The following is a 26,088-nucleotide window of genomic DNA, read 5'->3' on the forward strand; positions in this document are numbered from 1 at the left end:
ACGAATGTTTTGCACTAGTACCAAAAGATATGTGTCTTATTGATTGTGCAACAACTTATACAATTCTCAAGAGTAATAAATTTTTCTCTTGTTTGATAATGTGAGACATCGATGTTAGTATTATTTATAGTACTACAAATATATTTGAAGACTCTAGAAGAGCTATTATACTTCTACCAAGAAGTTGAATAGAAACTTATTAAGTTTCAATGATATTTGTCTAAATGGATATTATATTGAGACAAACAATGAAAAAGATATGAAATATCTTTATATCTCTATGATTGAGTTGAAAAAGAAAGTGTATTGGAGAAATTATCAACATTCTCTTATAGTTTGTACTACAAGTTTATTAGTACAATTTAAATGCATGTCATGGTAAACTAGAAGTTTACAAATCAAAATGATTGCCTTGTTTGACATGATTAGTTATTATGATGCGAAAAAAAAAGGGTTGAAAAACTCATGTGAACACGTTTGAAGTGTGGTAGACCTATTGGTTCCAAAGATAAAAACTCTTGAATGAGAAAGAGGGCTAATATGCAAAATAACCTAATCGAAAAGGTTGAAATCCCAAAAGATTCATTTGACATAATTAATGGTTCGGTTCCAGAAGAATCTCAGGTACCTGAAATGGTTGAAAATGATGAGATCTCAATAAATTATGTCATGAATCATATAATATGGAACCAAAATGAAGTTAACATTGACGAAACTTTTACTTATAACATAGCGATGAATGCTATGAATGACAATGAGGATCAATAAGCAATGATCAACAAAAGATTGTCGGCAAAGAAAAGATTGGCCAAAATGAAAATATGCAAAGAAGCATAATTATATTTGTTTGCTAAACGAAAGGTTTTTGGACGTATAGTTCACACTCCTGAAGTTGTGAAACCCATTGGGTACATGTGGATTTTTGCGCAAAAATCAAATTAAAAATGATGAAATTGTTAGATACAAAGCATAATTGGTTGCTCAAGGTTGTTCACAAAACCTTGTATTGATTAGTGAAAAAAAAACATTTTCACTAGTATTGGATGCAACAACATTGCAATATTCGATTAATCTAGTTGCACAACAAGGTTTGCATTTACATCTAATGAATGATGTTACAACCTATTCATACGGTTCTTTTGAGAATCATATTTATATGAAAATCCCTGAAGGATTTTATTTGCCCAACCAGACAAATTCTAAAGAGGGTTATTCAATAAAATTGAACATGCTCTTTTATTGATTAAAGAGATCAAGATGTGTGTGGCATAACCGTCTTTTTGAATACTTATTAAAAGAAGGATATAAAAATGATCCTATTTGTTCTTGTATTTATATGAAAAGATCCAAATAATGAATTTGCCATAATTATTGTTTATGTAGATGACATAAACATCGTTGGAACTCCTAATAAGCTCACAAAGGCAATTGATTGCTCAAAGAAATCATTTGAGAAGAATTATCTTTGAAGGGCAAAGTCTTATTTGAAATTAGAAATTGAGTATTTAAATAAAGGTGTTTTTATACGTCAAGAAGCTTATATAATTAAGGTGCTTAAAATGTTCTAAATGGACAAGTCATGTCCATTATGCACTTCAATAGTTGTGAGGTCGTTAAATGTTGATAAAGACTCTTCTTAGACCTCAAGAAAATGATGAAGATCTTCTTGGTCTAGAAGCACCATATCTTAGTGTCATAGAAACACTAATGTATCTTGCTAATTATACTCAATCTAATATTGCATTTGCTGTAAATTTGTTAAGCAATATATAGTTCTTCAACTACAAGAAGAAAATGGTTTGGAGTAAAATATATACTTCGTTACTTTAAGGGTACTACGAATATGAGCTTATTCCATCCAAATGATTCAGATTCAGACCAATGGGTTATGGATATGCATGTTATTTTACATATTCTTACAATGTCACAATGGTTGATCACACACAAGATGTTTGTTCACATGTGGTAGCACAATGGTTTCATGAAGGTATATGAAACAAACCATAGTAGCAATATCGTCTAATCATATTATGAGGAAAGTTGTGAATGTTTGGTTAAGGTTTATTATTCAACATGTGCAAGAAACTTGTGGCTATCCCCAACAAAGATGACCATATATGAAGACAATAGTGTATTGAAAGGATGATAAAGATATCCAAAAGATTCATTTATGTAAAAATTTGGCAGGTTTATTTATAAAGTCTTTGCCAAGAAGAACTTTTGAGCAATTAGTCCACAAGATTGGACTTCGTCATCTTAATGATGTAAGTTTACATGAGGGGGAGAAATAGAAGATGTAAAGAACATTATTATATAGAATGATGTACTCTTTTTCCTTCACTAGGTTTTTATCCCAAAGGGTTTTTCCTAGTAAGGTTTTAACGAGGCACATTCTTTTATCAATGGACACTCAAGGGGGAGTGTTATGAATTAATGATTGTCCATTGATTTGATACAGTTACTCATATGATTTCATATGATTGATACTCATATGATTCATTACTCTTTATGTAAATATTTGTATTAACTTGGTTGATTTGTTTCCTTTATGGATTACATGTTGTATCTATAAATAGGACTCTTCCTATCAATAAGAATATACAGATGAGTTGCTCCCTATTCTCTCATTCTATAGTCTCTCTTGTTTCTTCTCTTCTCTATTATCTGTCGTCATTCTCTATGTTATTCGCTTTATTTCATAACAATATATATATATATAATGATTTTTAAAATTAATTAAGATATCTGCACATTTAATAAAATACTTTCTGAAAGTGTTAATTTTTACCAATTTCGGAAAGTATTTTCCAAAATATTAAAACTCGAACTCGTTCATAAAATACCTGTCAGAAGGTTTGAAATTTTAACGTTTCTATTAGGACTTTTCTGAAGTTGATTTCCTAGAACAAAACCTTTAAGGAAACAAATTTATTTTTGGGATAGTTAATGATAAATAAAACATTATAATTATAGATAATATAAATGTTTGCTTACACTTATCGGTAATTACATGACTTGAAAGATTTGTTATAGTTGCAAACTATTCAACACGCGTTTAATTTTTGTTGATAGAAAAAAACTTAATCTTGTAAATTTTCGTAATTTTGACTGTTAAAATGTTAATAAATTTTAAAGTTTCCCACATGTATATTTTATTTAATGTAATTTTCAACTATCGAGCATTTTTCTAATTATATTTCTTGTAAGGCTCATTTTATTTCTGCCTTATGTTTAAAGGTTGTCCCAAATTTATTGGGCCTAAGGATTGGCCCATAGGGTGCCAAGGCCCCTAAAACAGCCAAGAGTCCTCATTCAGCTCTCACTTGCAAACAGTCCCTTCTATACGCTCCCCTTTCTTTTCAGAGGCTCTGTTAGGGTTAACCTCAATCTTGGTCACGTAACTCAACCTCATTCTCTACTCCATGTAAGTATCTTCCCAACCTATACTTGTCCCCGTTGATCACTCTTCGTATTTTCAGTTAGGGTTTCATAGTAACACCATTTCTCGTTTCTATTCCACTATCTCTTTCAGCTCATTAGTTCGTTCCTGGATCTGTCGTACTCCATTGTTTAGAGTCGAGGCCTCTTTTAGCTATTTTCAGGTAAGGGAAGCTAGATCCTTTTGTATATTTCGTGAAATCTACCTGTTTTTCCGTTTATATCATGTTGAATGGACTGTGTGTGAATATGAGCTGCTGGAATGCCTTATTGAACTGTTTGGGTGCGTTTGTGTGACTATTGCACGAGAGAACAGTGGTGAGCACAAGTTTTCTCGCCTAGGCGAGATTAACAGAGGCTCGCCCAGGCCCTTCTACGCGAGTTGTCGCTCAGGCGACCAACCCTATTTTGAGCGAGCGGATGTCTCGCTCAGACGAGGGGAGTCTCGCCTAAGCGAGAATGAGCAGAAGGCCATTGTTCCTGATTGTCGAGCTCTCGACTAGGCGAAAGGAGCTCGCTTGAGCGAGGGTCCCTCTCGCCTGAGCGAGGCCTTTCAGCTTGAGCGAGGAGCTGGGCGAGGGTGCGTTCTTATTTTGTTGCTTCTCTGTTCTTGTATGGTTGGCACATGTTTGATTGGATTATTATGTTAAAAGCATGAGAAACATGAATATGCATGAGTGATATGGTTCATGGGTTATGAATGATAAGTTTGATATGATCTTGGTATGTGACTTGAATGGGATGGTTGGTTATCAAAGTGGCATGGTTATGGCATGATAAAGGATTCTATATTGGTTATGCGAAACATGAATTGTATATGGTTAGGGCGTAATTTCATGAGCCTCTAGGTGAGACCTCATGGTGGTGCCTCAGTTTGGTCGGGACGTAATTCCATGACCCCTGTTAGTGGAAATTCATGGTGGTGCCCCATCTATATAATTTAGTAAGGATTCAATGTAAGGTTGCATCCTGACACTCTATAGAGTCAGTTAGTCTCACATAAAGCGTACTGACTCTAGTGGTGAGAGTAGCAGGAGGCCTGAAACTCATTAAGGGCTAACCGTGTGTGTGGGGGATGAAACACGGTAACATTTAGCTCGGGGGAGAGCAGCTCGGTAGAGCAGGGAAGTCCACCATAAGTGCAAGCATCCGCTAAATTCGACTAATTATATGTATCCGGATGAATCGTGACTGAGTCTTAGTGTATTGTTTGAAGAGTCATAACATGTTTGGTTGACATATATTCCTTGGACTGTGAAATAGCATGTAACTATATGACAAACTGTTTTCTACTCTAGCGTACCCTTTTGTCTGGTGTATGTTTTGTTGTGTGATTTTTCTCTCTTTGCGATGATCATCAATTTATTGATGTGAGCGAGAAATACTCGTGGTCAACATGGAGATGGTGATTCCGCTGCTTAATCTCTGGACTGGCTTCCGCTTTTGGGTTTTTCTTTTAGGGCTATGGCCCATGTACTGTTGGGCCTTTGGGCTTTATTTTTGAAATATTGTCGTTATTCCTTTATACTTTCTTTTTGGCATTATAGTGTCCCTTGAATATTGTATGGAATAGTGTTTATACTCCAGAACTGCACTACTATATTATTTTGTGTGACGCTTCCTTTAATTTGGATTGTTAATTAATTGGGATATTACATTTCTCACATTAAAAAAGCCAAATTAAATCCAAAATATCCCATGTTTGTAGTTTGCATACACCATCAATACAAAAGTTTTGCGCTCATAATTAGCTTGAAATAACTTATTAGGTGACTTTTATACATAATTATGATAAATATAAATAAATTTATCATATTATAATTTACAAGTAAATGCTAATATAAAATTATTTTGCGTAACCTATTTTCAGAAGTTATAATAAGAATTAGAATTATCTGTGGGTATTTTGTTAATTGAATTAGGTATCATGTCTTTAGCTATTGCTTTTATGCTAGTATTAATTTTATCGTTAATTTTAATATTAAAGTAATATTTTAGTTTATTAATGTTTTTAGACATCGCATTACTTTAAATATTTCATTTATTTAAAGTTTTATTTTACTTTAATTCTCAAACTTAAATTGTTTTTTATAACCTATATATTTTGAAGTACTTTCAAAATTACTCCACACATTCATACGAAATTAGCAGTACCGTGTATTTGAATAATGAAGGACGCATCCAGTCATGCCACATAGATTTATTGAATGACATGGATTTTCTTTTAATTTTGTTTAACTTAAATATGATTTTTATTTTCTTAAACTTAGATCAATCTTTTTATATCCCAAAATTATAGTCTCTAAATTTTAAAAGTTATCGATAATAAGTAACTAAAATGACAGCGAGTAATTTAGACTCTTACTCATAAATTAATTATGATTATTTATTATTACTAGAGATTAGGTACGAATAATTTTACTTTATAAAATGGTATTTAACTAAATTATTTTAATGATTAATTATTTTTATTTTTTTTAATTTGATTGTTTATTAATGATATTCTAACACAAAAATTTGACTCACTTTTGACATCAGTGACGTGTCAACAGCAATAGATTTATGAAAAACAATTTTCAATTTTCTTTTAATTGATGACAGTGGCCGTTTCGTCTACCATTCGCTCTTGTTCTCTTTCTCCCATTCCTCACGACCATCCCTTTAGGTTTCCTTCTACCGGAGACGTCGCTGAGGCTATTCACCGGATGGTGAATGCGATGCAGCCACTCGTAGCAGCGCAGCCTAGAACAGCAATTGCACCAATCAGGGTGCCGATCGTGGAGGACTTCTTGCGCCACAAGCCAGCGGAGTTCACTAGCAAAGCCTCTCCTGATGAAGCAGATGCATGGCTCCACAAATGCGAGAAGATCTTCAAGGTGATGAACTACGAAGATGAGCAGAAGCTACTGTTTACCACCTCTTTGCTGAATGAGGATGCAGAGTATTGGTAGGCGGGAATGCAACAACAAATGCAGACCCGGGAAGAACAAGTGGAGTGGACTAGCTTTAGAACGCGGTTCCTGGAGAAATACTTTCCTGACACGGCCAAGCGAGACAGGGAAGAGGGGTTTCTAGCATTGCAGCAGGGAGAGATGACAGTACAGGAGTACGTAAATAAGTTTAAGCACCGTGCGAGATACTACTCACAGAATATTACAGAAGAGTGGAGGTGCTTGAAGTTTGAGCGAGGACTCAAACATGAATTGAAGAAGGTGGTGACACCTTTGAGGGAGAGAAGATTTTCGGTCTTGGTGGAACAGGCCAAGAGTGTTGATCATCTGGAGAAGGGCCCTGGTCCAGTTATGAGCCGACATCAGAAAAATGTCACTGAGGCTAGGTAGATGAAAAAGCCTTACAGGCGACCACAAACATCCTAGGGTCCCTCTTGCTACCAGTGTGGTGGACCCCATCTGAAGAAGAATTTTCCTCAGCTGGCAGGTGGAGTAGGAGGGTCAGGCGACCGTCGCAAGTGCTTTATATGCGACAAACCGGGACACTTCGCCAACAGTTGCCCAGAAAAGAAGAGTTTGAGTGTTAAGAAGCCAGCAGCATCGCCAGCAGAGAGAGCTAGAGCGGCTGGCAGGGTCTTTGCTTTGACCTCCACAAAGGCTACTAAATTAGGTAATCTCATCCTTGAGCCATGTTTAATGTTGGGACAATCAGTTTTGGTGTTGTTTGATTCTGGAGCAACACATTCCTTCATTGCTAATGCGTGTGTGGGGAGATTGAAATTGGTGAAACGTGATTTGGGGTGCGAGTTGCTCATTTCAACTCCCTTCTCAGGTCAAGTGGCTACCAGTTCAGTCTGCGTTGGGTGTTCAATGGAAGTGGCAGGTCACAGATTCAAGGTGAACTTGGTGTGCTTGTCTTTGGAGGGACTGGATGTAATCTTGGGGATGGACTGGCTGTCTAACAATCACATCATAATTGATTGTGGACGGCGCATTTTGGTATTCCCAGAACATGAGGGATTGGAGCTCATCTCGGCTCAGAGGGTGATAAATGAAGTAGAAGCCGGAGCCATCTGTTTTATGATAGTGACTCATGCAGAGAAGAATAGCACTGCCGAGAAGATCAGTGTGATTCCAGTAGTGGAGGAGTATGCTGATGTGTTTCCAGATGAAATACCAGAGTTTCCACCGAGTAGGGATGTGGATTTCACCATCGATCTTATCCTTGGAGTTGGCCCAGTGTCCATGGCGCCCTATAGAATGGCACCAACAGAGTTGGCTGAGTTGAAGAAGCAAATAAAATATTTGCTTGAGAAGAAGTTCATCCGAACCGAGCGCATCACCTTGGGTAGCACCGGTACTACTAGTAAAGAAAAATGATGGCAGCTCGAGGTTGTGTGTTGATTACCGTTAGTTGAATAAGCTGACCATAAAGAATAAGTATCCACTACCGAGGATCGATGATCTGTTGGATCAGCTGAGGGGAGCCGCAGTGTTCTCTAAGATTGACTTGAGGTCTGGATATCATCAGATCTTAGTCAAACTAGAGAATGTGCAGAAGATGGCGTTCAGGTCACGCTATGGGCATTACGAGTATGTAGTGATGTCGTTCGGAGTGACAAATGCTCCTGCTATTTTCATGGACTACATGAACAGAATATTTTGACCGTACTTGGATCAGTTTGTGGTCGTGTTTATTGACGACATACTAATATACTCGAAGAGTCGGGATGAAACATAGAGCATCTGAGATTGGTGCTGGGAATTCTCAGAGAGCATAAATTATATGGGAAGTTGTCGAAGTGTGAGTTTTGGCTGGAGGAGGTACAGTTCTTGGGCCATGTAATCTCAGCCCAAGGAATAGCAGTGGACCCAGTGAAGATTGAGACAATGGTGAAGTGGGAGAGACCGCAAACAATTATTGAGGTGAGAAGTTTATTGGGTCTGGCTGGTTATTACAGGCGTTTTGTGGAAGGATTCTCCAAGATGGTGAGTCCATTGACTCAACTCACCAGGAAGGACCAGCCATTTTCTTGGACAGACGAATGTGAAGTCTATTTTGAGGACATGAAGTGGAGATTAACCACTGCACCTATACTAGCTATTCCTGACACAACCAAGACGTTTGAGGTGTACTGTGATGCTTCATACCAAGGTTTAAGTTGTGTGTTGATGCAGGAGAAACGACCTATTGCTTATGCATCTCGTCAGCTAAAGGTACATGAGAAAAACTATCCTACACACGACTTGAAATTAGCGACGGTGGTTTTTGCTCTCAAAACATGGAGGCACTACTTGTTTGGGGAACAATTTCAGGTATTCAGTGATCACAAGAGTTTAAAATACTTGTTTGATCAGAAGGAATTGAATATGAGGCAGAGGCGCTGGATGGAATATCTGAAGGATTACGACTTTGAGCTATTATACCACCCTGGTAAGGCTAATGTCGTAGCAGACGCTCTAAGCAGGAAGAAAGCTCATGTGTCGGCCATGATGATTAAGGAGTTGGAGTTGATCGAGAAGCTGCGAGATATGAATCTAGGATTGGATATGGAGGCAGGTCACATACGGTGCAGCATGTTAAGGATCACTAATGAGTTTCTGGATGAGGTTCGGGTAGAACAGTGTAAGGATCAGGAACTGCAACATATCATTAGTGGGTTGGGCACAGAGAAGAGAAAGGACTTCAGGATGGTCAGAGATGGTATCTTACGTTTTAGAGAAAAGGTGTGTGTACCCGGCAGTCGGGTATTGAGGAAAATGCTCTTGGATGAAGGGCATAAGAGTCGTCTTAGCATACAACCAGGTATGACTAAGATGTACAAGGACTTGAAGGCGACTTTCTGGTGGACTGGCATGAAAATTGATGTGGCAGATTATGTAGCATCTTGCTTAGTGTGCGAAAAAGCGAAGATCGAACATCAGAGGCCAAGTGGTATGTTGGAGCCTCTTGAGATTCCTCAGTGGAAATTGGACAGTATTTTCATGGATTTTGTTACGCATCTACCAAGGTCAGTGAAGGGGCATGATTCCATATGGGTAATAGTGGATAGATTGACGAAGTGCGCACACTTTCTACCCATTAATCAAAATATGTCTCTAGATAAACTGGCATTGTTGTATGTCAGGGAAATAGTCAGATTACATGGTGTGCCTGCGAGTATCATATCAGATAGAGATCCGAGATTTACATCGAGGTTCTGGCAGTCGCTGGAGAACACCTTGAGCACTCAGTTAAGAATGAGCTCGGCATATCATCCTCAGACTGATGGCCAGTCTGAGAGAACCATACAGTCTCTGGAGGACTTACTTAGAACATGTGTCCTGGATCATCTCGGGACGTGGAGTGATGTGCTACCGCTGGTGGAGTTCACTTATAATAATAACTACCATTCCAGCATTGGGATGGCCCCTTACGAGGCCTTGTATGGCAGAAGATGTCGAACATCTTTGTGTTGGCAACAAGATGGAGAGTCTGTGGTACTTGGTCTAGAGTTCTTACAACAAACTACTGAGAAAGTAAGGGTAATACAGGATCGGATGCGTGCAACTCAGAGTCGACAGAAATCCTACACAGATAAGAGGAGGAGGCCACTTAAGTTTGAGGCTGGTGACCACGTGTTCCTCAGGGTTACACCTACAGTAGGTATTGGGAGAGCATTGAAGTCGAGGAAGTTGACTCCTCGATTCATCGGTCAATATCAGATTACTAGGCGAATTGGACCAGTGGTGTACGAGATTGCATTGCCACCTCACTTGGCAAACCTACATAATGTTTTCCACGTATCACAGTTGAGGAAGTACGTGGCGGATCCTAGTCATGTGCTGGAGCATGATGATGTCCAGGTGCGTGAGAATCTGACTTTGGGAGTTGGACCGGTGAGAATTCTAGATTCTCAAGTCAAACAACTCAAAGGGAAGGAGATTCAGACTGTGAAGGTTCTCTGGGACGAGGCAACCCAGGAGATGACTTGGGAGATGGAGGATCTCATGAGGAAGTCTTATCCTCACCTATTTGTTGGTAAGTCTTATTTTCGTGGACGAAAACTTTTAAAGGTGGGAGAAATGTAAGACCCATGAAATTAATTAATTAATAAATGTGAGTAGAAAGAGCCTTTATGGCATTAATTATTGTTTGATGTGACGTGAAAAAGTACTAGCTCAAGTGGTTGAGAGTACTTTGATTGTGTGAGAGGACTTGAGTTTGAGTCCTATGTATGCCAATTATGTGTTGTATGGTTTATTGTTATTTTGTTTTGGTAATGAAATTGTGAATGGTGAATGATAGTATAATCATAAAATTATAATGGTTATCACCAAATGTGAATTGGCATAGTGGTTGCGCTTTGACCTTATGAGTGGAAGGTCATGGGTTCAAACTAGGGGTGGGCAAAAAATCTAATTTTCTTGATCCAATCCACTTTTGCTCCAATCCAATCCATTTATAATCCATTTTATTAAAAATCCAATCCATTTAAAATCCATTTAATGGATATGGATTTCAATCTAATTTACATTTTATATATTGGATATCCATTTTATAAATCAAGATTTTTAAATGTGGATAATCCAAAAAATCCAATCCAAATTTTCAATTTAAATTTTTAGTTGGGTTAGATTAAAGGTTGAGATGGACTATACTAAATTCAAACTTGGACGGGCCTTGCTCGACGACCTATACAGATCGAGCAGGCCGTCGAGCAAGGCCCGACGACCATAAGAGGTTGGGCGAGCCTAAAGATATGAACGGGTTAGGCGGACCCAATGACCCGAATGGGCCCAACGATCCGAAAAATTCGAGTGAGCCCGATGACCCAAACGGGGCAGGCGGGCCCAATGACCAGATGAGCCAGGTGGGCCTGAAGACCCAAACGAACCAGGCAGGTTCGAAGATTCGAACAGGCCAAGCAGACCCGATGACCTGAACAGGTCAAGCGGGCTTGAAGAACCGAACGGGTCAGGCAGGCCCAAAGACCCGAACGGGTTAGGCGGACCCAAAGACCCGAAAGGGTCACGCGGACCCGAAGACCCGAACGGACCAGGCGGGATCACTGACGAAAGCAAGTCAGGCAACCCAAAGACCCGAACGGGTCAGGCAGGCCCAGAGACCCGAACAGACCCAACGACCCGGACGGGCCCGACGAACCGAACGGGCCCAAAGACCCGAACTGGGCGGACGACCTAGATGGGCCTGAGGACCCAGACGGGCCCGACGACCGGACGAGCTTGACAACCTACACGGGCCTTACGACTTGAATGACATGACGAAACGAAGACCCGGACGGGCCCGACGACCCAAACGGGCCTGACGACCCGGACATGCCCGATGACCCAGATCGGTCAGATGACCCGGACAGGCCTGACGACCTTGACGTACCCGACGACCCAGACGGGCCCCACGACTCGAATGTGCCCGACTACCCCGATTGGGCCCGACTGTTTGGACGGGTCGTCTGGCCTGTCTGGCCCATCCAGGTTGTCGGACCCATTCGAGTCGTCCGGTCCGTTCGCGTCGTTGAGCCTGTTCATGTTGTCGGGCCCGTCCGAGTTGTCCGGCCCGTTCGGGTCACCCAGGCCTTAATGACACAAGTTTTAAAAAATTCAATTTAATTTTCTTTTATAAAAAATGGATTCTGGATTTTGAACTTGATCCAAATATTTGGATTGGATTTAAATCTTGATCCAAATATTTGGATCTAGATTTTAAAAAAATCCAAACTACTTTTGCTAAAAATATGGATTTGGGTCAAAAATCTAATCCAATTATTTGGATCTAAAATAGATGTGGATTGGATCATTAAAAATCCAATCCATGCCCACCCCTAGTTCAAACCTTGATGGACATAGAGTAAATTTTATTTTTGCTAACTATTAGTGTGGTTTGAATGTGAAGAGGCAAAGAAAACCTAGCAGAAGGGTAACCATTAGGTGCTGAAAAATCACCAACTAAAGGACTTGAATAGCCATTAAGCCCACACTAAAGCCAATCTCGTTTTTTTTCATTAACCATCTTAAGGCACTTATAAAAGGAAGAATTTAAGGGGTAAGGGGCTGAATTGAGAGAGAGTCCGTGGTAAATCATTGGCGAACCAAGGAATCCCATTTTCTTCCCAATTTCAATCAAGCATTCAGGTTAGGGGAGCTTAATCGTAATTGTATGCTTTTGGTCATACTGCATGCTTGTGATACTGTCTTGCCATGAAATTTCGTGTTCCACATGAGAGGAATTAGGTGTTGGGTTTTTGGGTACTGTTCTATTGGTGTTTTTACATAAATGTATGATCATAATGGATGTCTGCACTATGTACGCCACTATTGTGCAAATTTGAGGGTTGGGGGACTATATTGTATCTAAATTATGTCTTACGTTTGATGCAATTGATACAAACTATTTTGGTGTGAATTGGTATGTTGTTTGTTGTTGTTGCGTGCGTGATCAGGGTAGGAGTCTGCATTTTTCGCTCAGGCGAGCCAGGCTCGCCTAGGCGAGATTAGCAGAGACGTAAAACCTTGTGGTTACGCGAGCTTCTCGCTCAGGCGACGAGGGTTGGGGTGAGCGAGAGACACTCTCGCTCAGGCGAGAGTGGCTCGCCTAAGCGAGGTCGTGAAGAAGTTTGCGCGTGTTGAGCGCGACTTCTCGCCCAGGCGAGGGATCTTTGGGGTTTTGGACAATAGACACTCTCACTTAGGCGAGAGTGGCTCGCCTAAGTGAGTTCTCGAAGTGCATTGGTGATTGTTTTGTCGAAAATTTCGTCTAGGCGAGGTTTGTGTGTTGTTTTGAGCGAAGGTGTGATTTGCCCAGGCGAGAGGATCTCGCCTAAGCGAGATAACGTGATGCAGCCATTGTTTTAAGCTCGCTCAGGCGAGGTGAGCTAGCCTAAGCGAGGCTGAAGGCTTAGCTTGGGCGAGTGTCCTTGGCTTAAGCGAGTTTATGTGAATTTTCATGTTTGTGTGAACTTGTGTGTGTGATATGACTACTTTTCCTAAGTATAGGAAGTATATGCATGTGTTGTGGTGTGTGGGCTTGAAGGACTAAGTCCAATAGGGGTCTGGGATGTGCTTGATGGTTGGACACATGATGGGCATGGAACTCGTTGAGTTCCCGTCGGCTACTAATGGGCGAGGAGTCCTTGGTATGGTGATTACATGTGTCGAGCGCACGATGGGCAAGGAACTGTTATGTTCCCGTCGGCTACTATTGGACGAGGAGTCCATAGTATGGTGATTGCGTGCATGTTAGGGTCCAAGTTGAGAAGGCTTGGATGTTTTATTACAGACAAGGAGTCTGTAGGGCAGGACTATGAGCGGGATAGGCTCGTAGGGTTGAACCACGAATGGGTTAGTTTCGTGGAAGCACGGTGAAGTCCCAAGACCTAGTTCGTGTATATGACTCATGAAGGACTATGAGGTCATGGTGGGGTAATTTGAAAAGCATGCAATTTAAGTTATGTTATTTTGGGATGAGTGACATATTTATTTCATGTATCTGTTTTATATATTGTGCATAACTCACCCTTTCTGCGTGTGTGTGGCGATGATCGAATGACTCGTTATTCGGAAGCAAATGATTTGACAGGTGGACCAGGAGATGCATAGGCTCGGAGCGAGGGATAGCTGGGGATTTTGTTTATATGTCTTATTTTGATTTTGAGATAAATATGCAACCCTTTGGGAGCCATATGAATATTGTTTTAGTATTATAAATTATGGACTCCTGATTTTATGACAGTTATATTAAAGTTTTAAATTTCCCATGTTTTTTTGGGAAATGGTTTTATATTAAATGCGGTAATTATTTTTATTTCGAATTTTAATTATTAAATATTAGTAATATTCCTTAGGGATGTTATAGCATGTGTTTTTGCCGGTGTGGGAAGTTTTTTACCAATGAAAACTTCAACTTTTAAAACATCCGAGAACGATTTCACAAAGATGGTTTATGTTGTGGCGACATTGTCTAGTTTCTCTTTTCCAGATTTGGTGTCAATACCCTTGTCATCAGCCATAAGTCTTTAAGATTGTTGTAAAATGCTTATAAGAACACGAACCAAATCAGTTTTCACTACAACAAAAATGAATTTTAGTGACAAAAATTTAGTGACAAATATAAATTTTGTCATTTTTTATATATTAGTTGTGACTAAATTTTTATTTGTCACAATTATTAATCATAATAGTGATAAAATAAAAATAAATGTCACAAAAACTATATTAAAAAATTTATTAAATAAAATTATTATTAATATATAAATTATTAAATATTAATAACTTAGTTTTTATTTTTATTAGTAATAAACTATTAATTATTACGATACTAAAATATTTGTTTCATTATTAATAATAATAATAATAATAATAATAATAACAATAATAATAATAATAATAATAATAATAATAATAATAATAATAATAATAATGTATAACAAATTTATTTTCTATGTTTAAAATAATATATATATATATATATATATTAAAAAATATTAAATTCTTATTTGTTCAGATTTGAATAACATATTTTTATTTTATAAGTAGATATTATTTTCATTTTGTCACAACGTGGTTAATACAATAATAAATATAAATTTTGTCACCATTTATTCATAATTTATAATTATCTTTTAATTTGAAACAAAAAATTTATTAAAAATGACAAAATTTATATGTCACAAATAACTATTTTTTTACAATATAATTAATAGTGATAGAGATAAAAATTTGTCATTATTTATATATGTAACCGTTTTTTAAAAATTTTATTTAAAACAACAAAATATCATAGTTATTATGACAACATTATTTTTTGTATAAAAATATAATATTAACTTTCATTATATTATCGGTAACGGTTAAAAAAATAATAAATTTGTTTTATTTTAAATTTAAACTCTATTTCTTTTATTTAAAAATTAGTTCTATTTCCATAGGCCACTTCATATTCATAAAATTAATTTCACTAATATATTAAATTATCTATTTGTACATACTTTTATACTATGATATTAATAAATAATATATTCATTTTAAATTTAAATTCAACATATTAAATTTGAAATATCTAAATTATATAGTAGGTCTATATTTAACATATTTTTCTAATTTTAATTTTTTTAAAATTTGAAATTTACATATTCAACTATTGATAAGTATAAGATTTTTTTATCGAAAAGATAGTACATTATCATGTAACGGGTCCCAATTTAATTTTTTTTTTATCATTTGAAAGATGGATTAGATCATTTCCAAGGAGATGATCTTTATTTACGAAGATTTGATGACAAATACTAGAGTTATCAAAATGAGTTGGAACCCGCGAGCCAACCTGACTCACCATGGGTTCAGGCTGGGTTGGGTTGAAATTTTTTTACAAATTTCAATACGGGTTGATTTTTTACCTGGGTCACCTAGAACCCTGCTCACCCAGGTTGAACCCGTGGTAGACCGAGTTGGCTTATCAACTTGTAAATAAAGGGTCATATAAGTATTTTGTGTTAAGTTGGGCTTTATTTTTGGGTCATGTTAGATTTTTTTTTAGCTAACACATAGATAATTTGTATTTTTGTGATTTTGATTTGTATTTGGATTGTATTAAAGTTTATTTAGATTTTAATTAGAATTATAATCTAGTTTTGACTCAAACAAAAAATAAAAAAATTGTATTTTTTTAATTAAGTGAGCCCGTGAGCCAATCCATTTAACCCACCAACCCGTGGTGGGCCAGGTCGGGTTGGATTTTTTTTTGCTCGCTAATGAGTGAGCCGAGTTGGGTTGGCTCACTAAGTGATCAATCCGTGGTCAATCAAGCCAGATCGGGCTGGGTTACCCGTTTTGACAGCTCTAACAAATACCAAGTAAATGTCTCGATTTGAAAAAATATATTTGGCAAATCTCATGGACATAGTCTAGGTGCAATATATAGAAACCTTTTTGTTTGAATTAGGTGTCAAAACCCTAAGATGAATGCATGATAAAGAATTTGTTCTTTTATTTTTCTTGCTACTCAAGGAATAAAAAGCTTAGTCTTTAACATTAAAATAATTTTCAAAATCATATAATTTATGATCTACATATATCTCAAATATCAATAGATACCCAATATTTTACATACTTGAATATACTAAATTATTAAATTTAATTAAATATACCAAATAATATTTTAATAAATTAAAAATTAAATCAATAAATTAATTATAAAGTATGAACTAAATTTAGTTTTTTATATATTTTATTAAACCTTATCTTTAATTTTATATCTCTAAAAATAAAATTGATTCTTATTTATGATATATATATATATATATATATATATTATAATTGATTTGTTTTAAAAAGATTATAAAATTTGTTTGCTAGCGTTATTAGGATATATTATTACATAATCATTATTAAGTTACTAGCATAAACAGGCGCTATCGCGCCTGTGTGTATGATTTTTTTAAATATGTGTGATATTATATTAGTAGGTGATAATATTGTAATATTATTAAGTTGTTATATAAACTAAAATTATGTTTATTAAAAATAAAGTAAAATATATCATAACAAATGAAAGAATAACCATTGATAAATAAAGAAGAAAAGAAGAAGCATAGATAGCCGAATTTATAAAAAACTTGTAAGAGTAACGATCAATTTTTAAAAATTTAATAAATTATTATATTTAAAGGGTAAAATTGGTATTTTAAAATGTGGACACAAAAATGGGAATTCCCTTTATATATAAAGGGTAAAATTGGTATTTTGAAATATGGACACAAAAAAGGGAATCCCCTTTATATATTGTTATAGACTAGCATAAATAGGCGCTATCGCGCCTGTGTGTATGATTTTCTAAATATGTGTGATATTATATTAGTAGGTGATAATATTGTAATATTATTAAGTTGTTATATAAACTAAAATTATGTTTATTAAAAATAAAGTGAAATATATCAGAACAAATGAAAGAATAACCATTGATAAATAAAGAAGAAAAGAAGAAGCATAGATAGTCGAATTTATAAAAAATTTGTAAGAGTAACAATCAATTTTTAAAAATTTAATAAATTATTATATTTAAAGGGTAAAATTGGTATTTTGAAATGTGGACACAAAAAGGGAGAATTCCCTTTATATATTGTTATAGATATTAATGCAAACATATATAATTATAAATTTTGTTTGATTAAATATTAAACTTTTTATTATATAAAATCAAACAGTTTTAAAAAAATTAAATATAAAATTTTTTGTTTAATATATGAGGATTTTATTATGAAAGTTCGGTTACTAAACAAAAATTATAAGCGCTCTTATTTGGCGCTATTAGAAATTTTTATTTGGCGCTATTAGAAAATTGACAGGTAGTTTTTTAAAATTTGAAATATTAATGTAATATTAGATTTTTAGTCAGATATTTAGGAAGTTAGTTTTCAAAATTTGTGAGATTTTTGTGGTATAACTGTATGCAGTTTCTCTTTCCATAGTTCTCACCTCCTTTAAAAGCATCACTTTTTAATTCATACTCTTACCCCACAACACACAGAGAAATATATTGAAGTTCCAACTCAAATTCTTAATCAAATGTCCATGAGGGAAGAACCTAATTTGTCTATCTACGGTATTAACTTTTCTCTTTCTCTTTCTTCAATTATTTGTAACGCTATATAATTGTTTCTGTCATGTCTATGAATTTATGTCATGTCTATGAAATACCTATTGTTCCTGTTTCACGTGAGACTCAAGAATCTAATTGTTCCTTTCTCATGGTGAGACTCTAATAATCTCTTGAAACATTAATTACTTATCTTATATTTTATGTTGTATCAATTTTATTTCAGTTTGAAATTTTTAAAAACAAGTTAATAATTATAATTGGAAATTGATAAAAGTTAAATATGCAGTTTCATTTTCTTTCCATTAGATGTTAATATTTTGCTTTAATGTCATCCTAATTCATTATTTTCATATTTACTTACACTCAAGTACACCAATCTTGAATATTTATGTCGTATTACCTTGTAGGTGAGTTTAAAGTTGATTAAAATTGTTTTGCTATTGTTTGGCATTGTAGATATATTCATGATGTTAATTATTCTATTTCAATATTTTACAGGACAATTTGATAAAGGGGATTGAGGTGCACGGAAAAGAAATTGAAAAATAACTTGTCCTTTGAGGAAAACACTTTAATTTTGTGTTAGAATACAACTGATTAAAATTGTTTTGCTATTGTTTGACATTGTAGATATATTCATGATGTTAATTATTCTATTTCAATATTTGACAGGACAATTTGATGAAGGGGATTGAGGTGCACAGAGAAGAAATTGAAAAATAACTTGTCCTTTGAGGAAAAAACTATTCTGTGTTAGAATACAATTGAATCATTCAAAGGGTGTGGCGAAACAATTTGTTCGAAGTCAAGATGAAGATGCACAAAAAAGAACACTTAATTTAGAAATAGAGTTATAAATGATCATATGTATTATATTTGGATTCATTAGTATATATTTATAGTGTATTTTTTTTATCATTTAAAATGTAATTAATACTTTATATTTTAATATTTATATTTGATGTACTTTGTTATTTATTTTAACACTTTTCAATTATTTGTCTATTTATTATGATATGGAAGGAATGTGACAATTAAATATTAACATAATTTCTAATGATAATTATAAAAAATAATTCATAATTATAAAAATAATTCATAATTATCCTAAAATATTTGAATTAATAACACAATTTTAAAATATTGTCACAAATATAATAGTAATTAGAGTATTAAGAGTGACAATTAATTGATATTGTTATTATATATAAAATATATATTAGTGACTACTAATTCATCGTATATGTGTGATAGTGTCTTTTTGTCACTATTACATTAAATTACTATAGTGACCATTATTTTTACCACAATATAGTTTAATTTTAGTGATAGTGTATTTTTGTCACTATTATAAAAAATTATTAGTGATAATTATTTTTGTCACAATATACTTTAATTTTAGTGATAGTATATTTTTGTCACTATTATAAAAAATTATTAGTGATAATTATTTTTGTCACAATATACTTTAATTTTAGTGATATATAAAAATATTGTCACAAGTACAATAGTGACAAAGTTATTAGTGACATCTTAATTATTGTCACAAGATGATATCAGTGACATATTTATAATTTTTAGTGATGAATATTAGTATCACTAACTTGAAGGACTTATTCATGGTATATTGCATAGGCTCCCAGAATAGAACAAGAACTTCTCAAGTGACACTAAATAACTCAAAACTAGCAAGCATACTCGTAAGAGTAAAGCACCCAAAATAATTTAACATAAAAGAAGATAGAAGAGTGATAAAGGTGTATTTTTTAGGAGGAAAGAGTAACTTATTTATAGGTGGATGATACCTCATATCTACGAAGGAAGGGAAGAAACATTCTAGAAAAGAGACAATGTTCATTCGTTGAGATACACAACCTCGTAAAAAGAGTAGGATAACTCTCCTTGTAAATTTTCCATCCTAAAAAGAAAGGTGTTGTTTACAGGTTTGGGGAGATATGCAACATGTGTGAATCTTGGTATCATTGGTTGAAGCTCCATGTGTCGGATCATAACAACACGTTGTATGGAATCATTGTTTGGCTGGCAGAATAGGATATGATGTTTTTCTTCGATGAGGTTGTGAACAATCGTGAACCTTTTATAATACTTAACTTTTAACCAAATAGTATAACAACATAATATATTATATTGGATATGAAATTAAGACAAATAGTATAACAACATAAGAAGAAATGGATGAATTAATGGAAGAAATAATTAATCAAATGTAGCAAGGCAAAAGTAAAGATAATTATAAAACTAAAACAATACAAAATATCATAAGAGAAACATATAGGAGAAAGTTCACCACATTCTTTGTTAATATTATACTATACGAGAAAGTTTACTTGACCCATGAAAGACATCAAATGCTTTTACAAAAATTAAGATGACCTAATAAAATTGATATATTATCTTATGTTACACATTTTTCCTTTATTATCTATTATATATTATTCTTATACGTTCGTATTTAAAATGTTTTTTTTCAAATCTTTATGGAGAAATGGAATGTGTCTTTAAAGACATTCCAACATTCAAATCGGTTGAAATATAAGTATAATAATAAATATATAATAACAAAAAAGTACATATCTAAAAATTGTAGTGTCTCATTTAATAGAAAAAGTCATATCAACAATCATCGAAAATAAAATGAGCAAAATAATAATCAAGCCATTTTAAACACAATCAACATATATTATCAAACATAGAAGACATACTAACTCAATTATTCGGATACATGTAATGAAATCGGATTCATCGAAAACTTCACTTGTGCTGGCCTATATTGCTATGCAGAGCCATTGCCAATGGGTTTCATCCTACCACACACAAGGTTAATCCATGGCCATTATCATGTCCTAGACTAGGATCCTGCTATTTTCACCACATGAACCATTCTACTCTATGTGAGTCTGAATGATCATTAGAGTGTCAAGATATAACCTTACTTGAATCCATAAATCATTACGTACACTACATTACCACCAAAGGAATTTCTCCATGAAATTCTCACATCTTTAACATGTTATTGTTATAATAACTAATATTTCATGTAAAACACATTAATTCAAGTCTAAAAAATACCACATCAGTCATACATAACTTCATGCATCATATGTTTAAAACTTACTCAATCAATCATAAGTGAAAAATAAGGAACTAAAATTATGCAGCATCCTCGCTTGAGCTAGAAATTCTCGCTTGAACGACAAAGACTCTCGCTTAAGCTAGAAATTGTTGCTTAAGCTAAAAATTAAACAGAGTGAAAAAGAGTTCTAGTGACTTTCTCGCTTAAGCTAAAATTCCTCACTTGAGTGACAAGAGCTCTCGCTTATGCTAAAACTCGAACAGAGAGCAAAGTGAAATTTTAGCTATTTTCACTTAAGATAGATTTTTCTCGCTTGAACGAGAAGGCTCCTAAAAATTCTTGCTTAAGCTAAAATAACATATTTTCACATGTTCTCAACATGCAATAACCAGAACTACAAACGATAAACATTTCACATGCGCTCATCAAATCAACACATCAAAACACAACAATTTTAAGCAATTCAATCTAACAAATTATAACATGCAAGAATAATTTATTCTCATCAAAAGAAAATAACTTCTCTCACCTCAAACTTGGACCAAGATTGAATCAACAAGAGAAATCTCGAAGATGATTTTTGAGCTGTAAAACTCCAATTCAACCTAAAAGAACCAAAACCCAAGAACACATTAACGAATTAGAACTTTGATCATGATCAAATCAAAATTAAATTCTCAAAAATATAAAAAGGAGATGGAGGTCAAATTATCAAATTACTCAAAGTAAAAAATTGTTTGGATGGATAAACGATATTAAAATAATAAAAATCACTTATCGTTTACATTAACTATAATATTATTTTAAAATTCACAAAAATTCATATCTCTTAACATGTAAAAATAAAATAAAAATGAATTAACAAAAAATTAAATGACAAAAATTAAATTAAAAAATATATAAACATTTTAAATATCTAATAAATAAAAGAATTATTTAAAAATAAAAAATTTAGGAGAAATTTAAAATTTAATTCACCAACGAAAATCATAGCATCATAATACGAAACAAAAGTGCAATGAATATGTTTGATTGAAGATCGAGAATAACTATGAATTGGACCGGGTACCTTTAAAGCTTAAAAAGCGTTGTTGACGCGTATCTTTATTGCAGACTTCTTCTCTACTTATTATTAATAATAATAATATTATTATTATTATTATTTGTCTAAAAGAACGTTCCTTCATTCCAGGACACGATGCTCCACCCGATACGATGTGGGTACCACCTTAACCTTCGTCTCCCTTTTCCACCTTCCATCTACCATTCATTTTCGCTACACACTTTTCTTCTTTCTCTTCATAAAATAAAATATATTAACTTATACACGTAAGACAGAAAACGACAACCACAACGAAAGATCCACAACAATTGGAGGCAATGCAATGCAACCAACAAATCGTGGAATAAGACTTTGAAAACTCATTTTCATCGACCTAGTCTTCTTCTTAATTCATTTCCAAACACCACATTATTCAAATCTCGTGTTTCCCATTCTTTTTTTTAAAGTTAGGCAAAGGAATTTGGAACCATAGTTGCGGATTCTTTATTAATGCTTTGCTAAATTTATCAGAATTGAAACGGTACAAGCTGTGATGTGGGTAAAGGAAGCGATAATGAGATGCCAGCATCCACTGTGAATGCAATAATGTATATTTAATTCGCGTTCATATATTCTCAACATTACTTAGTCCTCGTTAAACGGTCATTATATAATTCTTTAGTGTAAAATTTGTGGACTTTTAAGCATTACATGTTTTCATTTTCATAAGTTATATCATTTTTAACTTTTACCTAAATAAAAAATCTTATAATAAATCCAGAGTATCATTCCTATTTTTATTTCGTTATTGATAGAAATATTTATTTTTGAGGTAAAATTAATATTTTATTTGTGTGAGACTCTAGGTTTTACTTTTTTTTTTATGTTATGTTTAGGGTTGGTAACATAAGTAACTTGATTCATATGGGTTATTTTTATATTATAAACCAGTTAGTTTAACTTGGATTATCTCTTGGTAAACAAAAAATTTTGTAACTCAGCTCAATTCATAATGTGTTGGTAAGTGAAGTGGGTTGACTTATTTTATTATGTGTTATTCATCCAATTTATTTTATATATTATTTGCAATGCATTGAATGTTAATTAAGTATACTCATTTTGTATAGTAATTAAAATGTTCACTATCTCATAAAACAAATATTAAGAAATATATTAGTTGAAAATTAAAATGTTAACTTGCATAATTTGGTATACTAATAAAGCATCCAAACTATTTAAATACTATTTAATAATATTATAGTCTTTAAATAGATCGAATTGTTAATCTATATAATGATAAATAAAAAATAATTATAATAAAAAACTTATAAAAATAATAATAAAAGATTGTTGTTGGTGGGTTAAATGTTGAAATCATTTTGTATATCTTTGGTTATGTCAAGGTATTTTCCCCACCGGCGGATCTTGGTTGTGATCGGGGAGTCATAGCTCCCACAAAGCTTTTTTTTATTTTAATTTATATATATATATATATATATATATATATATATAATTTAAAATAAAATTATAATTAAGTTGACGAAGATATATTAAATTTATATTATGAAAAATTATAATAAATATAAAATAAATATAAAATAAAAATTAATTTGATGAATATGTTGGTTAATAAAAGATAAATTGAGAAACATATGTTTTGGAGAAAGAGAAAAATTGAAGAATGCATTCTTACATATCTTTCATAAAAAGATTGAATAGCACTTTTTCACATGATCTCTTAATAATGAATGTTATCTTATTATTATTTATGTATATTAAGATTTATGATTATTTTATTATGACGTTTCTTTCAAATAAGTTTTTTCCAACTTACTATCATGTCTATTTATGATTTTGAGAATTCTTTTATGATATTAGCATAAATCCTAATTATATTTTTTTCCTAAATTAGTATAATCATAAGAAATTTATGATTTTTGTGTTTATTTTATAGTTATTGTATAATATCACAGTAAATGATAGTCACATATTTTTTATTCCACAATATCATATGTATTTGTTTTAAGTCAAGAAAATAAAAAGAAAAAATTAAAAGTCTTTTTAATAAAAAAATATCTAATTTGACATCCTTAGATTTTTTTTTTCTGAGTTCTGTCACTTATTCTACCGAAGAAATCTTGCTATTTAATTCTTAATTTAATGACTTCAACAATAATGTACTACTCTTATAAAGATGCTTTTTTAATCACTTTATATATATATATATATATATATATATATATATATATATATATATATTCATATATTCATATATAATGTTAATAATAACTATTTCTTCGTGAACTCATAAGATTTCTTTAATTATTGGTAATATTTGTTATAAGAGTATTTTCTTTTTCAAATTCACACACCTAAATGCCCCTTGTTGCTTTTTGAGGGACACATTTCCATTGCTTCTACGCCACTTCCTTTGATTCACTCTACAGAGATAGTGCAAGGTCGCATCCTTTGTGGACGGTGCCAAAGAATGTCACTTTTTTTTTTCTAGATGTTATTGAATAAGGAATAAAGGAATGTCACATTTATTAAATTTGGTGAAGAGGTGACATTGCTTTCAAAACAAATCAATTTACTCCACCAAATATTAAACAAAAAAGTTAGGAAAAAATATTTTTCTTAATAAATTGAGCTAATAAAATTAGTAATTATAAAATAAAACGATTATGGCTTGACAAATCAATTCAAGATCATTATAACATTATATCAAATCTCAAGTTTTTAGGTATCAATTGTCATGAACATATGTAGACAAATGAACAACTTTTAGTTTAAAGATGGATATGAAGATCACATATCGCTAATAAGCAGATGAATAGGTAGCCAGGGTGATAATCTAATTCACCTCAAAGATAGGAAATTAATAATCTATTTAGTTTTTTTTTAAGCATATTTTGTCTAAGTATAGTTGTAATTTATTTTTGGTTTCTAAAATATTTTGCTAGACTTTTCATCTGTGATATTTATACTTTTAGTTTTGATTTTTATTAATTTAATAATATACCTTTAATATTGGAATATATATATATATATATATATATATATATATATATATATATATATATACTATAAAATGAGTAAATTTTTACTTTATTCTATTTGAAAAAGAAATATTTATTTTTGGTACTTTTAAAATTAAAAGTTACTAGTTCTAATATAGTATTATACAACTCTAAATAATTATTTATATTTAAACAAAAAATTAATTTAATGATCATGTGACACATATTGATTTCGTAATATAATATCTACATATGTTACCTCACAAAACTTTTAAGATAGGTAAAATAAACGTCGTTCATATATTTTGAAAATATTAGAACAAAAACAATAATTTAAGAGGATGCAAATATTTTACATAAACAAAACTAAAATTCACATATTTCATAAGGATTGCAAATAATAATTTTAAATTTAATAGAGATAAAAACAAATAGTTTTTTTATAGAATTAAAAATAAAAAAATTTAATTTTTTAAAAGATTGCAAAAATATTTAAGGCTTAATTTTAGTTTATTGTAAAAGGGTATCCATTTCCCTTATAATTGTTTCAAAAGCGAAAATAATTTTTTTTAATAAAATAAAAATTATAAAAGTTGAATTATTTGTCAGAATGATTTCAAAAATATAGTTTTAAATTATAAGTTATATTGATGGTAAAAATTTGAATTTAATTATTTGGTTATTAATTTTTAAATTCTAGTTATTCTTTTAACTCTTTTTATTTATATTCTCTTTATACTCTATTTGAGTTCTGAAATTGTTTGTCTTCTTTTTTCAAACATATCTCATTATGTACGAGGTGACTCAATATAGTTTAATTATATATGATGATACATCGATTTAGAATATTTGTCTTAAATATTTTAAATATTTTTTATATTTTCTGTGTGGTTCTATTTATATATAGGATTCCATGGGTTAATTAGCTAAGATTGTTATTCTTATACTTG

The 26,088-nt window shown here is 32.7% G+C and overlaps 1 protein-coding gene across 1 annotated transcript; it reads left to right on the plus strand.

Annotated features, from left to right (window-relative positions):
* Positions 1 to 6,395: 6,395 nt before the first annotated feature.
* LOC114191172 lies at positions 6,396 to 7,769 on the plus strand. Its single transcript, XM_028080355.1, has 2 exons — positions 6,396 to 6,775; positions 6,947 to 7,769. Exons 1-2 carry the CDS (start codon positions 6,396 to 6,398, stop codon positions 7,767 to 7,769), a joined length of 1,203 nt encoding a protein of 400 aa, XP_027936156.1.
* Positions 7,770 to 26,088: the final 18,319 nt, after the last annotated feature.

This window comes from Vigna unguiculata, chromosome 7 (assembly GCF_004118075.2).
Source record: "Vigna unguiculata cultivar IT97K-499-35 chromosome 7, ASM411807v1, whole genome shotgun sequence".
In the NCBI taxonomy this organism is placed as follows: Eukaryota; Viridiplantae; Streptophyta; class Magnoliopsida; order Fabales; family Fabaceae; genus Vigna; species Vigna unguiculata.

Bases quoted from the DNA above. Each gene is read 5' to 3' on its own strand.
- LOC114191172 (XM_028080355.1), top strand. From the start codon at position 6,396: ATGCAACAACAAATGCAGACCCGGGAAGAACAAGTGGAGTGGACTAGC. The intron at 6,776-6,946 runs GTAGATGAAAAA...CTTCGCCAACAG, and splicing joins AAAAATGTCACTGAGGCTAG to TTGCCCAGAAAAGAAGAGTT.